Source organism: Cajanus cajan, chromosome 8 (assembly GCF_000230855.2).
Source record: "Cajanus cajan strain Asha chromosome 8, NIPB_CcT2T_4, whole genome shotgun sequence".
In the NCBI taxonomy this organism is placed as follows: Eukaryota; Viridiplantae; Streptophyta; class Magnoliopsida; order Fabales; family Fabaceae; genus Cajanus; species Cajanus cajan.
The window spans coordinates 14,892,181-14,906,760 of NC_138524.1; the positions used below are offsets into that span (position 1 = coordinate 14,892,181).

Sequence of the window (14,580 nt, forward strand, 5' to 3'; positions counted from 1 at the left end):
GTAGCTTCAGGAATCAGTTGCGTTTATTTTCGTTTTTGTTTCTTTTCCCTTTTCCTTTTTTTTTTTTTTTTTCCTTTCATAAACTCATGCAATAACATTTTAATCCAACCTCGAATCATTCAAGTAAATTGAAAAGCTATCCTCCCTCTTGGTTAATTATCAAATCTTGTTTTAGTTAGGCTTCTAATTAATAAATCTATAGTTAAAATTCATGATAAAAAAAATAATAAGTACAAGGAATTCAATCAAATTACATTAACTCTTAGATATATTATTATTATTATTAGAGATGTAATTTGTAATCAGTTGGCCTATGTAAAGGTTTTGACTGTCATATTATAAATATATTATTCATTTTTAATAGATTATATTTTTCAGCTCATCTTATATTTCTTTGAATGGGAGGAACAAGAATCGTAAGCCTAGGTGATTCACAATCTGGTTTAAGAACAACGACATCAAATCCTCTTCTTGGAGTTTTTTTTTTTCGCATTTATTTCTTGAATATTATATGTTGGTGAAGACAGTACAACTCAATTTCTTGGTTTTTCCTTTTTTTCAATGTTTGATTTATTTTATTTTCCTGATTTTATAATACTCAATTTTACCAAGAAGGAACTTTTTAGTACACTTTCCTAAAAGCAACTTGGTCTGATAACTGGTTAAGAATTGTTGGACAATGTGCTGAGTGATTACATGTGGGCCAAGGCTGTTATTCTTACATCTAGCACAGTAGCTACAAATGGTCTTGTAATTTAGGTCTTTATTCTGCGTTTGTGTGACTTATTTCTTGGTGGTTTTGCCTTTCTTTGTTGATTTTGTCCACTCCAACTATACGGTATTTTACTTCTTTGATACTTTGTATATTTTGTTGTCGTTAGTTCCTGTGTATCGTGGTTAAGCCTTATTATGAGCTTTCGGCAAGAATGGTTAACATTAAGATGACTTTATCTTTATTTTTCTTATGTCTTTAAGTTAATTAAGCATATTTATTTGTGTTAAGTGGTTAAATCTTATGTTATATGCCTTTTACTTTATAGTTAAGCTTTTGTCTTATAGTACGTTTTGATGATTTTAGTTTCTACTTATTATGGTAATTAAATTTTATTCGTGTAATTTTCAATTGTTGTATTTTCAGCATTTTTTATTGTAATTGTTTTGATAAGATATATACTTGTATTATTCATCTCAAGTTGTAAGTGTTATAAATACCTTCTAGATTAGGAGAAGTTATTAGAGATATAATTTATAATGAGTAGTTAACCTATATAAAAGTTTTCACAATCATACTGTAATAATACATTATCATTTTCAATAGATTGTATTGTATGGTTCATTTTTTTTTCCTCTTTTCTCTTAATTTTCTGAACCATGCATTATAACATATATCCCTAAATCCAAGTGACTGGTATGAGAAAATCCTCAACTCATTTTTCCAAACTTACTAGCAAATGTAGCAGATATTATTTATAAATATATATATATATATATATATATATATATATATATATATATATATATGAGTTAATCACTTATACACTGTCAGTGTAAAGTTTTTTAACACTGGCAACCAATTATATTTTTTAATACTGTCATGTCAGTTGCTTATTTAATAAAATAAAATAATTTAAAAGATATGATTGGTTATCAATATAAAAAATTTTACACTGACAGTGTATGGATGATTAACTATATATATATAACATTGTAAACTTCTAAATTATTCAAACTAAACTGGGAATGACGACTTTTTAGACATTAAAGAAAGCAAATACTCAGAGCGTGTTTGCTTTCACGTTTTGAACACGATTTTTCACGTTGAATCAGAAGTTAATAACTATAGCTTCCACGTTTTCTAGGATGAATTACGTGATTTTCATGTTTTTAACGCGTTTCCAAACACGCACTCAAAGGTTATCAGAAACTACGTTCCAACCTTAATATGTGTACAAGACAATGATCTTAGTGATGGAATAACATTAAGGCCAAGAAGTCCAAGAGGTGATGTATTGAAGGAAGCAAAAGGAATGGGTTAGTGTTGAAAAATCATAGGAGGAGTGAGGCCACTTTTGGACCTTAGCTCCTAAGTTTTTATTAGCATAGCATTTATTTTTATTCTTATTTTTCTCTTGTCTTTGATTTTCCATTTTTACCCTTGTATTTTGGGGTATTTTAGACATAGGATCTATTTTACTTGTATTTCCAAATTTACCCTTGTATTTTGGGTATTTTAGTCATAGGATTTGTTTTCTTTTGTATTTCTCATTTTACCCTTGTATTATGGGGTGTTTTAGATCATAGGATTTTATTTTTGGGCTAAGGTATTTGATTAGGGTGGGAACAAAAACTTAGACGTACTTTTATGGCTATTGGACCTATTTTTGGTGTTAGAAAGGCTTAGGCCCAAGTGGAGGGCAAAGGTCAAAGATTCCATCATTGGCCACCAAGTTGCATCTAGGGTTAATTTGGATTTCATTTGGTGTGCATTTGGCTTGTGAATTTCGGCCATGCACTCTCCAAATGCAACCCTAGATGCCTCTCACTCATATAAATACCCTAGGCTATGCATCATGTAAATACTTTAGAAATTGAATATAAAGAGAGCATTTTTGCCTTTATATCATCCTTAGTCACCCTTGGCTAAATCCGGCCACCACCCATCTTATCTGCACCTTGAGATCAAAACCCTAGAAGTGACCTTCATCTACCTTGAAGTGAGCCAAACCCTAGAGTGCCCTCTCAAACCTTTCATCAAACACTTCACCCACACTCTCCATTTTCGTCCATTCCACCTTATTCCTTCTCTAAATCACGCATCACCCTTGGAGGACTTGATCCTTGGAGTAGGCGTCCTCTCCCTTGCTCTTCATCTTAAGTTCATGCAAGCTAGGATGCCATCACTTAGCGGGAAATCCCAATAAAGTGGCTTATACCTACTAATTACACCAAACTACACACATCATCTTCGACCAATATAATCATTTATAAAGTGGTATATATCTGTTGGCTATCTTCTCCACCATCTAAAGAAAACCAATAAATATCACTTAAGCCTTATTATATCTGTTCAATTTTATTTTTTTATTTTATTTTATTATATTATTAGTATGAAATATTCATAGATGAAATCATGCATATTCATTGAAAAATTAGTTGACTATTTTTAATGAAATCTTATTAAATATATCTACTTATTTTTATATACATATATAAAAATTATTAATTTTATAATTTTAAATAGATGTTAATAGTTTTATATTTATTTTTGTAACGTAGTTAGTAGACTGGAACGGGGCATTCCCAGATTGGAACGGGTCGTTCCAAACTACTAAAATAAGGGTGATTTAGTAGCCTAGAACGGGTCGTTCCCAAACTGGAACAGGTCGTTCCAAACTACTAAATAGGCCTATGAATCTTGGACTGGAACGAGCCGTTTCAAAATGGTCATTGTGAGTTAAATTCCACTCTAGAACGAGTCGTTCCGATTTTAGAACGGGTCGTTCTAGACGTGCTAGAACGGACTGTTCTGGTTTCAGAACAGACCGTTCTATATGTGAATTTTACACATGATGAAGGAGCCCAGAACGGGCCGTTCCAAATTTGAAACGGGTTGTTCCAAATTTGAAACGGGGCGTTCTGGCCACTTCAGACTTCTATAAATAGAGGTTGTGCAGTTGAGGAGAAGGAGAAGAGATTTTAGAGAGAAGTTCTAGAGAGAAAGACTCTAGATTAGAAAGCTATTTTTGGAGAGTTGAAGTTCAAGAGTCAAGTTTTGGAGGATATTTCTTCTTCTTCTTCTTCCTTTCAGATTCTTGGCTTTTAGAGCCAATCTTCAGGTAAGGGAAGCTAGATTGTAAAGTTGTTGGTTGTATGTGAGTTGAGAACTCATTTGGGTGCTTAGGTTGATTAGTATTGTTTGGGTGTGTAAGTTGGCATAATAGATAGGTTGTAAATATGTAGTATGAGTTGTGTTATGTGGTGAAAATGTTGTGTGTTGCTAATATATGATTAAATATTTATTAAGGATGTTGTTGGTGATGCTTTCATGATGAAGATGAGATGTAAATGAGATGCATGTTGTAGTTAAGTTGTGAAGTTGTTTACAAGTTGTGTGTTGATCTATGATATTGTTGAAGCATGTTGAAATTAAGTTGATAAAGTTGCTATATGTTATGCGTGGACATGATTATGTTGTGAGTTGTGAGAAACATGATGTGAAAGGTGTAGACGTGTTGAGATTTATACAAAATTTATTAGTAGACCATGTTGCTAAGTTGTTAGATGAGAGTTGTATGTTGTATTATCTGTTGAAAAGATACTAATTTGTGATGGTTGAGTTATAAAGTTGACAAGAGCTAATAGTTTAGTTGATGAGATGATAATTGTGTTGATAAACAGCATTGATGAGTTGTTGTGCTGATATACCATGTTGTTTAAGTTGAAAGTTGATTAAGATGATGAGTTGAAAGTTGTATGTTGTTTAAGTTGAAAGTTGATTGAGATGATGAGTTAAAAGTTGTGTGTTGTTTAAGTTGAAAGTTGATTGAGATGATGAGTTGAAAGTTTTGTGTTGATTAAGTTTTTAAGCTGAGCTGTGCTGTTGAGTTGTAAGTTGATTAAGCTATGATGATAAGTTGTTGAACACTAAAACTAGGGGAGATATTTTCGAAGTTGCTCATCCCATTGTGCAGATTGAGATAGTTGTGGTGCTCTAAGAGCCCAATTTGTTGAAAACCCTCCTTGGAAAGTTTTCCCTTGGAGTGGACGTTGTGTTGTTCTCCTCTAGGACTTAGTTGGTCCCGTGTGTGGGCAAGGTCGAGGCACACGTGTATAAAGCGACCACGGTATAGGGGCAAGGTCGAGATATACCGATTATAAAGCGACCACGGTATAGGGGCAAGGTCGAGCTATACCGATTACAAAGCGACCACGGTATAGGGGCAAGGTCAAGCTATACCGATTATAAAACGACCACGGTATAGGGGCAAGGTCGAGCTATACTGATTATAAGCGGCCAATTTGAGTCAAGTACGAAGTCGGGAACTTAGTTCCTAATCGAGTACTATACTTCCTTATTTAAGTGGCAAAGTCTAAGAAACCATTATCGTGTTGTGGATTGATATCAAAATTTGCTGTGTTGTCGGTTCGGTAGAACCTAACCACTTAGACTATTCACCAAGTTGTAGGAGATCTCCGAGTTGAAATGTGTGACGACGCATAAGTTGTTGATGAGTTGATTTATTGTTGATATGAGTTGTATATTTGTTGTTGTGTGGTTAAGTTGTGATTGTGTTGTATGTTGACCTTATTGAGGAAGATGATTATATAGTTGTTATGTTGCATATTAAATTATTATGAGTTGTTTATTGTCTCTAGCTTACCCTTGCATGTTTCCATGTGGTTTGGATTGCGATGATCATACGTTGTATGAGAGCAGGGCAGAGATAGACTGGAGATAGCTGCTAGAGGTCACAGGAGGTGCCTAGAGATAGATTTTTTTTTGTAGGCTATCTTATAGTAGCATATTTTGTTGTATATAATTGGTTGTCGTTAGTTGTTTGATTAACAACTTGTGTTGTAAATATTTTATTATACTACTTTATTATATATATTTCAGTAGTGTGTAGTGTTATTTTGTAGTGTGACGGTCATGGCGAGTCGTTACAATTTTTATTAAAAACTCTTTTTGATAAAACTACTTAATTATAAAAATATTTTGACAATTTAAAATTATTAAATTTAATGAAAAAGAATAATAGAGTTATTTAGTCAAGAAACATAATACTTTATTTAAATAATTTATATACAGAAAAATTGACCATGTTTATTTAACAAAAGTGATAAAATTACAACTTTTTAAAAGAAATTGTGAACATTAAAACTTTATAAGATATTTTTTGTACATAGTTTATAAGATGACTTTACAAAACGTTTATTTTTATAAATAATAAATATAATATTTTATTTTAAAAAATTTATGAACTGTGTATACTTTTATTTTCATCGAACAGTTGTTTTATATACTCCCTCGGTCTCTATTTGTTAGACATTTTTTTTTATATTTGCTTTCCTTTTATATAAGACGTCACATCGTTTCTTGCGTTAATTATGTTTTGACTAAAATATCTTAATTAATTTACGATAAATGTTATACTGTAATGAGATAAATTCATTAACTAATGAGAGGAGGGTTAGTAAACATGTCTTACACATATTAATTAAGGATTTGACTTTTATAAAAAGAAGAGATTTTACTTTAAAAGATAAGTAGAATAATAATTAATGATCAATTAAGTGAAAAGAATGAGATTATATATTCTATTTTTTAAAAATTAATAAAATTGTTAACAAATTTAATGCCATTAATTATATTAAATAATTTTTAATAAACATAAATCATTCAAAAGTGTCTTACATTTGAGGACGGGTGAAATAAATAACATCATATAAAGAAATAGCTATAGTTAATTTAGTTAGTAATATTTAACTTGTCTATAATTATAATTATTTTTTTAAATTATTCTTAAAATAATTTGAACTAACTATTTTACTTTTTCCCACCGTAATTACTTTTTAACTAATTAATTAATGTGGGAAGAGAGAATAACAATAATAGATAGATATTTTTTGTCATGATCGTAAAAGAGAGAAAAAGAGACAATTTACAACATTTATATTTATAGATAAAAATTATAAAATAATTAAGGATAATTAAATAATAATAATAATTTTATTTTAAAAGTATTGAAATTTAATTTTAAAATAAAAATGAAAAGGATACATATAAAGGAATAAGTGATTTTAAAAGTTCTCTCTATAAGGGAAAAGGTAAATTGTGACTCTACAATCTCTATGGGTCATAAAATTGCTTTTGTTTAAATTATTCTATAAATTATATAAGTTTAAATAGATAAAATTATTGATAATTTATTTGGAAGTAATGTTGAATTTAGATGAAAATGATATATTATTAAAAATAAGAAGTCATGAAAAAACTAAAAAAAAATTTATCCTTATTGAAGAAAAACAACTATTATTAAAGAATGATACCTAAAAATACTTTAATTTGGTCATATAGCTACTCTAATTTAATATACAAAGGAATTCTAATTCATATAATGTGAAGTTACGAAGGATTATATTCTTTTATTAAATTTAATAATTTTGAATTATTAAAATATTAAATAATATTTAGTAATCCAATATATAATTATTTTTAATTAAAATGTAAAAAGTATACCGTTTTCACATAAAAAATTTGAAGATTAGCAATTCCAAAAAAAATATGATATTATACTCTTTTGTATAATAAAAAGTGTGTTTCATGTTCTTTTTCTACACATTTTTAAAAAATTTAAAAATTATATTATATTTCTTTATATAGAATATATAAATATTTTTATGATTATTTATTAGTTTAAATTAATGGAATAAAATATTAAGTATTTTTTAAATAATTTTATAATTTGTAAACCGGATCAATATATTGAAATTTTTTAATTTAATAGTTAGCTCATTAAAATTTAACATATATTATGAGTCTTTTATACTTGAATGCATAAATTAAATTAATAAAATTTTTAAAAAAATTAATAATTATTTCATACTTGGTTTCATTAATTTAAATTGATATATAATCATAAAGTCTTTTATATGTTGATTTGAATTTTTATAATTAAATATCATATGGTTTTCAAATTTATTAAAAATTTGTTAACTTGATTTATACGTTGAAAATTTTTAATTAAACAATTAGATAATTGAAATTCAACATACATTATGAGTTATTGAATAAAGTAACTTTACCAAGTTGCTTTTGGAGTATTTTGATCCCTCCTTTATATATATATGAGGACTAATCCACTTACTCTACTCAATAATTTATAGTCTACATTAAATTTTAACAATTCAACCGTTAACCAAAAGTATTTAATAAATATATCAAATTTACAAATGTTTACAAAATTTTAAAACTATTTTATTTTTTGTAAAGATAGGAAAGATTACAAAGATGTCGCAATGAAGATTGAACCTAAGTTCTCATGTTTCTAACTATCCCAATCCCTCCCCACCCAACCACTAGGCTCTAGTGGTTGTTTTAAAACTATTTGATATTTCATTATATTAATTCAAATTAAATATTTTTTTATAAAAATATATTATACGTTAATTTGAATTAATGAAATGAAATATCGAATAATTTTCTAATTCTATAAAAACTTAATTTGCCATGACTCATTTTTAAAAGACAATATTATACCTCTCAAGCCTTAAGTTTTTATGATAATAAGCATGGAAGTTTTTATGAGAGAAGAGTTTTTCAGATCAAGCTTTAAAATGAATAAAAGTAAGACGATTTATGAAGACAATTAGTTATTAGGACATTAAGTCTCATACACGAAACACTTCATCTATAAGACAAATGCTTTGTATAAATATAATTTATGATATTTGATAATAAAATCATCTTTCTTTCTCTACATAATTCCTTAACAAATCAAATAGAAAAAAATTTATTTGATATTTACAATTCATTAAAGAAACTAAATAAAGACATGTTTTGTGTCAGAAAAAGCAATAACATATCTCGTAAAACACAAAAAAAAACTAAAAGAAAAAGTTGCATCAAATTGACACACGCATAATTCCTTTTTTTTTTTGTACTTAAAATGTGATAAGTAGCTTCATCGATCAAATAAAAAGTGATAATTTAGTAAAGTACATTTAATGCAATCATTTAATGCACCAACAAATACTTTTCTCTACACTGAACAAAGATGAAGACAAGCAAAACAAGTATATGTGAGATGTTTAAGAATTTGCAACAATCAACTTCATAAAACACCCATATAAATAAGCTTGAAAATTCATAAAGATGTGATGAAGAAGAGAGAGATATTTACACAAACATCATTGTACATTTTTTTTGTAAAAAATTCTATACTTCACTGATTATATCACGTCTTGATATTAAGATGAAATAACATTGTTAGCTTACCCAAATCTAATTTTGTGTTATTGCTTTGAGCTTGGAGAGACTTGATTGTAAAAGAATATTTGATTGATAGAGTTTGAAGAGACTTAACGGTAAACTAATACTTGATTGTTAAAGTTCGGAAAGGTTTCATTGTAAAAGAATATTTGATTGTTGAAATTTGGAGAAACTTTGTGTTAAAATAATATTTGGATAGTTGTTTGAAGAAACAAGTCAAAGAATACTTAGGTTGAACCAAAAGTATCTTATGAAAGAAGATTTGTATCTTCATAAAAGATAGTGAAACTTGATCATGTTGATAAAAAATTAGGCGTAAACTCGGTGGTTGAGATAAATCAATGTAAAAACATTGTGTTCTTCTTAGCTTGATCTTTATCTACTCTTTTACTGTTTTATTACTATTTTAGTGTTTCAAAAAAATGTTGAGTTTTTAATAGACATTATTCAACTCCTTCTAGTATCTTTTTATCTCAACTAATATATCTATATTTATATATATAATAAATTTTGTGATATACCTTCTTTATTTATATATTTTTTAAGACTATTTTTTTCTTGTAAAAGCATCTACAATAATTGTATGATTGTATTTTAAGAATATATTAAATTTAAGCAACTGTAATTTATTTATTTTTTCTAATTGGAGATGATTTAGGTAACATGTTGTTTAGTTACTTAATTTTAAGAATAGTATCTTAAGATATAATTGCTTATAATAATAAGAAAAATTGTTTAGACTTGATAAATACATATAAGAAAATTTAAAAATGCGAGTAACAAGTTGCTTAAAATTTTGTGAAAATATAAAATAGAATAAAATAAATTAAGATACATTTTTAGTACAATCATTATAGATATTATTGATCCTTAACCGATAATCATTAAGTATCATCTCCTATATACTATTTTTACTATAAGAAAAATAAATAATTATGGATCTTGTAACTAATTACCTCCAAATTACTCTTTCTCCTTCATTATTTTTTATTCAAGATTTTATTCTCTTTTCTGCCAGCATTGTGAATTTCACTCTTAACACTTCTAAACTATCTAATTATTTTTTTTCAACAAAATGTATCTGTTTTTTAGCTTGTTAAATATAGTTTGAATCATTTAATATTTAAATATAAAAACTATTATAAAGAAAAGTAGTAAATGTCGTGTAACTAAAAGCTATAATAATTAAAAATGAAAATAAATATTTTTAAAATACTAAGTAAAAATAAAAGGTAATTTTAATTAAAATATTATTAATGTATATTTTTTGGTACTATAATATTAGCGGAGTATCTATTGACTTTGTTGAAAATTAGTCTCCTTCGAAGTCTTAACTGTATTAATATTATCTGTTTCAGAATCATTTTTTTATTAAATTCAAGATTCAAATATGAGGTCTTAAGATTTGAGGATCAACTACAATTAGGCATGACAATCTAACCCGCCTCGGAAGTACCTGCCGGAACCCGCCCCGATTTGGACGGGGAAAACCAGTGTTTATCGGGTTCGGGTTCGAATTTTTCCCGATTGATAAAATCGGAGGCGGGACGAAGATGTTAATACCCGCCCCGTTCCCTCCCTGCCCCCTCCCCGCTTAATAATATAATTAAATATATATATATATATATATATATAAACCAAAATTAAAATTATTTATATGTAAAAATTTATATTATTTACTTTTTTTATTTTTTTTTAAATTTATTCATATTTATTTAAAAGAAAAAGAAAAAAAAATAAGAGTGGGGACGAGAGCAAGGCGGGGAAACCCGAACCCTGCCGGGAGCAGGAGCGGGGAACGTAAAACCTGCCCCCGCCCCGCCCCATTGTCATACCTAACTACAATACTAGTTAAATCAACGAATATTAATTTATTAATGTATATTATATTTACTATAATATTTAAATCTATAATAATATATAAAGATAATCACCTTTTATATATATAATTTTTGAACAATTATTTGTACAACAACTTTCAAATCTTTTTCTTACTATTTTTTATTTAATTTTTTTTACTTCTAGTAAATTTCTTACTAATAGTAAAATCACCTATTTTATTAGGAAGATATTTTATTTATTAATTTATTGATTAATGTTTGGTGAGTAAGACTCGAGAAAAGATTGGATTTCTTTTGGACTTTGATAGAGTTTGTGTCAGTGAAGAAACTGGAAGAAGGCAAGCATGCAAGGTTGGTCGGTAGGTTGCAGTTTCACGTGTAGCCAAATACCAACCATCACTTCTCTCTCTCCACCCTGTGGATCATAACAAAATATTTCGGCACACAACCAACCAAACCAACGTGGACTCATCTATTACCTCACAAAAAGAGACCCTGCTTCTTATTGACTAGGGTCAACAAAATTATTGTTTTCGATTTTTTTAAAAAAATATATTAATCTTTATATAATTATTTTAAAATTTTATAATTTAAAAGTCACTTTCATTTTTAAAAATTTATTTTAAAATATTTATCTTTAAAAGATATGCAAATATAATTAATTTTTTAAGATTCATCTCTAAAATATATTTTTATAAAAAAATGTTATTATTAATTTTAAAAGAATTATCTTTAAGATTTACTTTAAATTTAATAATATATAACCAGGTACAAGTCTTTTTTTTTTGGTTTTGTGGAAAAAATAAAGTAGAGTATTAAATGAAAAATTAGGGATGAGAAGTAAGTAAGAGGTGGAAGTGGAACTGGGGTGAGTGTTGATAAGTAGTGGAAAGAGCAAATATAGAAAAGCATTAGGTATTGTATTAGATTAGGCCTTAGCCAAATAGGAAAAAAGGTGGGCAAGATTCGAAAGGAGAAAAATAAAGAGAGTAGTAAAGGGAAAAAAAAGGAGAAAGTAAGTGGATATATTAGTAGAAGTAGAAGTGAAGGATGGTGTGTGGAGTGTGGACCCTCACCCAAGTCCAACCCATCCAATGAAACCTGTATGGTGTTGTCTGTATTCCTTGGTAAGGTGCAGACAGATTTGGTAAGCCATTCTCTTGGCTGGCTTTCACTAGAAACCAATCTATCCCTCGTTTTCACTCTCTCTCACGTGGGTCTGCATGCTCCTAACAAAACCCCTCTCCTCTTAGTAGTACTACTCTTTGGTCTCCACCCATTAATACCACCATCCCCTTATTCACTTATTTCTAACATCACACACCCAGTCTCTGCCTTTTTATTTTTTATTTTGCTCAAAATATAAATTCCAATTCCAATTGTCTTACCGGAGAATGGGAGACGGCACCACCGTGGCCCACCTGCCGGAGGAGATCCTGCACAAGGTGTTCGCGGCGGTCTCCGACACGCGCACGCGGAACTCGCTCTCCCTTGTGTGCCACAGCTTCTTCCGCCTGGAGCGCAAGACGCGGACATCGCTCACGCTCCGCGGCAACGCGCGTGACCTGCACCTCATCCCGGCCTCCTTCACGCACGTCACGCACCTCGACCTCTCCTTCCTCTCGCCGTGGGGTCACGCGCTCTTCTGCTCCTCCGCCGCCGCCGCTGTCGACCCCCGCCTCCTCGCCCTCCGCCTCCGCGACGCCTTCCCGCGCGTCACCTCGCTCGCCGTCTACGCGCGCGACCCCCGCCACGCTCCACCTCCTCCTCCTCTCCCCCTGGCCGGACCTCCGCCGCGTCAAGCTCGTCCGCTGGCACCAGCGCCCGCCGACATCGCTGCCGGGATCCGACTTCGCCGCGCTCTTCTCTCACTGCCCCTCCCTCGCCTCGCTCGACCTCTCGTCTTTCTACCACTGGCCGGAGGACCTCCCGCCGGTGCTTGCCGCCAACCCTGCCTCCGCCGCCTCGCTCCGCCGCCTCAACCTCTTAACAACTTCCTTCACGGAGGGATTCAAGTCTCACGAAATCGAATCCATCAGTGCCTCGTGCCCTAATTTGGAGCACTTTCTCGTGGCCTGCACCTTCGATCCGAGATATATAGGGTTCGTTGGGGATGACACTCTGTTGGCTATCCCTTCCAATTGCCCTAAGCTCTCTTTGCTTCACCTCGCCGATACGTCGTCGTTTTCGAACCGGAGAGAGGACGAGGGTTTTGGCGGAGAAGACGCTAGGGTTAGCCGCGCCACGCTTGTGGCGTTGTTCTCCGGGCTTCCTCTTTTGGAAGAGCTGGTTTTAGATGTTTGTAAAAATGTCAGGGAGAGTAGCTTTGCCTTGGAGGTTTTGAGTTCCAAGTGCCCTAATTTGAGGGTTCTGAAGTTGGGTCAGTTTCAAGGGATTTGCTTGGCCCTTGACTCTCGCCTTGACGGAATTGCCCTCTGCCACGGGCTTCAATCCTTGTCTGTTGCTAACTGCGCGGACCTTGATGACATGGGGTTGATTGAGATTGCTAGAGGGTGTTGCATGTTGGTTAGATTTGAACTTCAGGGTTGCAAGCTTGTCACGGAGAAAGGGCTCAAGACCATGGCTTGTTTGCTTGGCAGGACTCTGGTTGATGTCAAGGTTTCTTGTTGTGTAAACCTCGACACCGCCGCGACTCTCAGGGCTTTGGAGCCGATTCGGGACCGGATTGAGCGGCTCCATGTGGATTGTGTGTGGAATGGGTTGAAGGAAAGTGACAGCCTAGGACAAGGGTTTCTTAATTTTGATCTGAATAGATTGGATGAGCTGGGTGATGGTGGTGAGTTTATGGATTACTTTGGGGGTGGAGAATTTGAGAACACAGGCAAAAGGAAGAGGCAGAGATGCAACAATGAACTGGGGGTTCATGATTCCTTTCTGGAGAGCAATGGCAATGGTTTCTATGGCAAGAGCTGGGACAAGCTGCAGTATCTTTCACTTTGGATAAAAGTTGGTGATCTTTTGACTCCATTGCCAGTGGCAGGGTTGGAGGATTGTCCAAGTTTGGAAGAGATTCGCATCAAGGTGGAAGGAGATTGCAGGGGGCAGCAGAAGCCAGCAGAGCGCGAATTTGGTCTGAGCATTCTGGCTTGTTATCCTCAGCTGTTGAAGATGCAGCTGGATTGTGGTGATACTAAAGGTTATGTTCTCACAGCACCATCGGGGCAAATGGACTTGAGCCTGTGGGAGAGGTTCTTTCTGAATGGCATTGGCAGTTTGAGTCTGAATGAGCTTCATTACTGGCCGCCGCAAGATGAGGATGTGAACCAGAGGAGTTTGTCTCTTCCAGCTGCTGGCTTGCTACAGGAATGTTACACTTTGAGGAAGCTCTTCATTCACGGGACAACTCATGAGCATTTCATGAATTTTTTCCTCAAGATACCAAACCTAAGGGATGTACAGCTGAGAGAGGATTATTATCCTGCGCCTGAGAACGACATGAGTACAGAGATGAGGGTAGGTTCGTGCAGCCGCTTTGAAGATGCACTGAATAGGCGTCGAATCTGTGATTGACTTGTAACGTTAGTCAGACCCTGACTATGGAAATTGCTTGGATGTAGAAAGTTACGTTTTGGAGTTTCTTTTGATTATTAACATCATGCCTGTCTTTAGTTTATTCTGTTTCTTTCCCTATTTATATACTGTAACAACGAGACTCTTGTGCAATGTTTTTTAGTCAAGAATAAATCATTCTATACAGATTAGAAGAATATTATTATTTTCATCGCA

General features: G+C 32.2%; 1 protein-coding gene across 1 annotated transcript; it reads left to right on the forward strand.

Moving 5' to 3' along the window:
- The first annotated feature begins 11,814 nt into the window (after positions 1-11,814).
- MAX2 (RNI-like superfamily protein) lies at positions 11,815-14,561 on the forward strand. Its single transcript, XM_020380775.3, is given in 2 exon segments — positions 11,815-12,575; positions 12,577-14,561. Coding segments are annotated over 2 exon segments (2,136 nt in total). The 5' UTR covers positions 11,815-12,227; the 3' UTR covers positions 14,365-14,561.
- Positions 14,562-14,580: the final 19 nt, after the last annotated feature.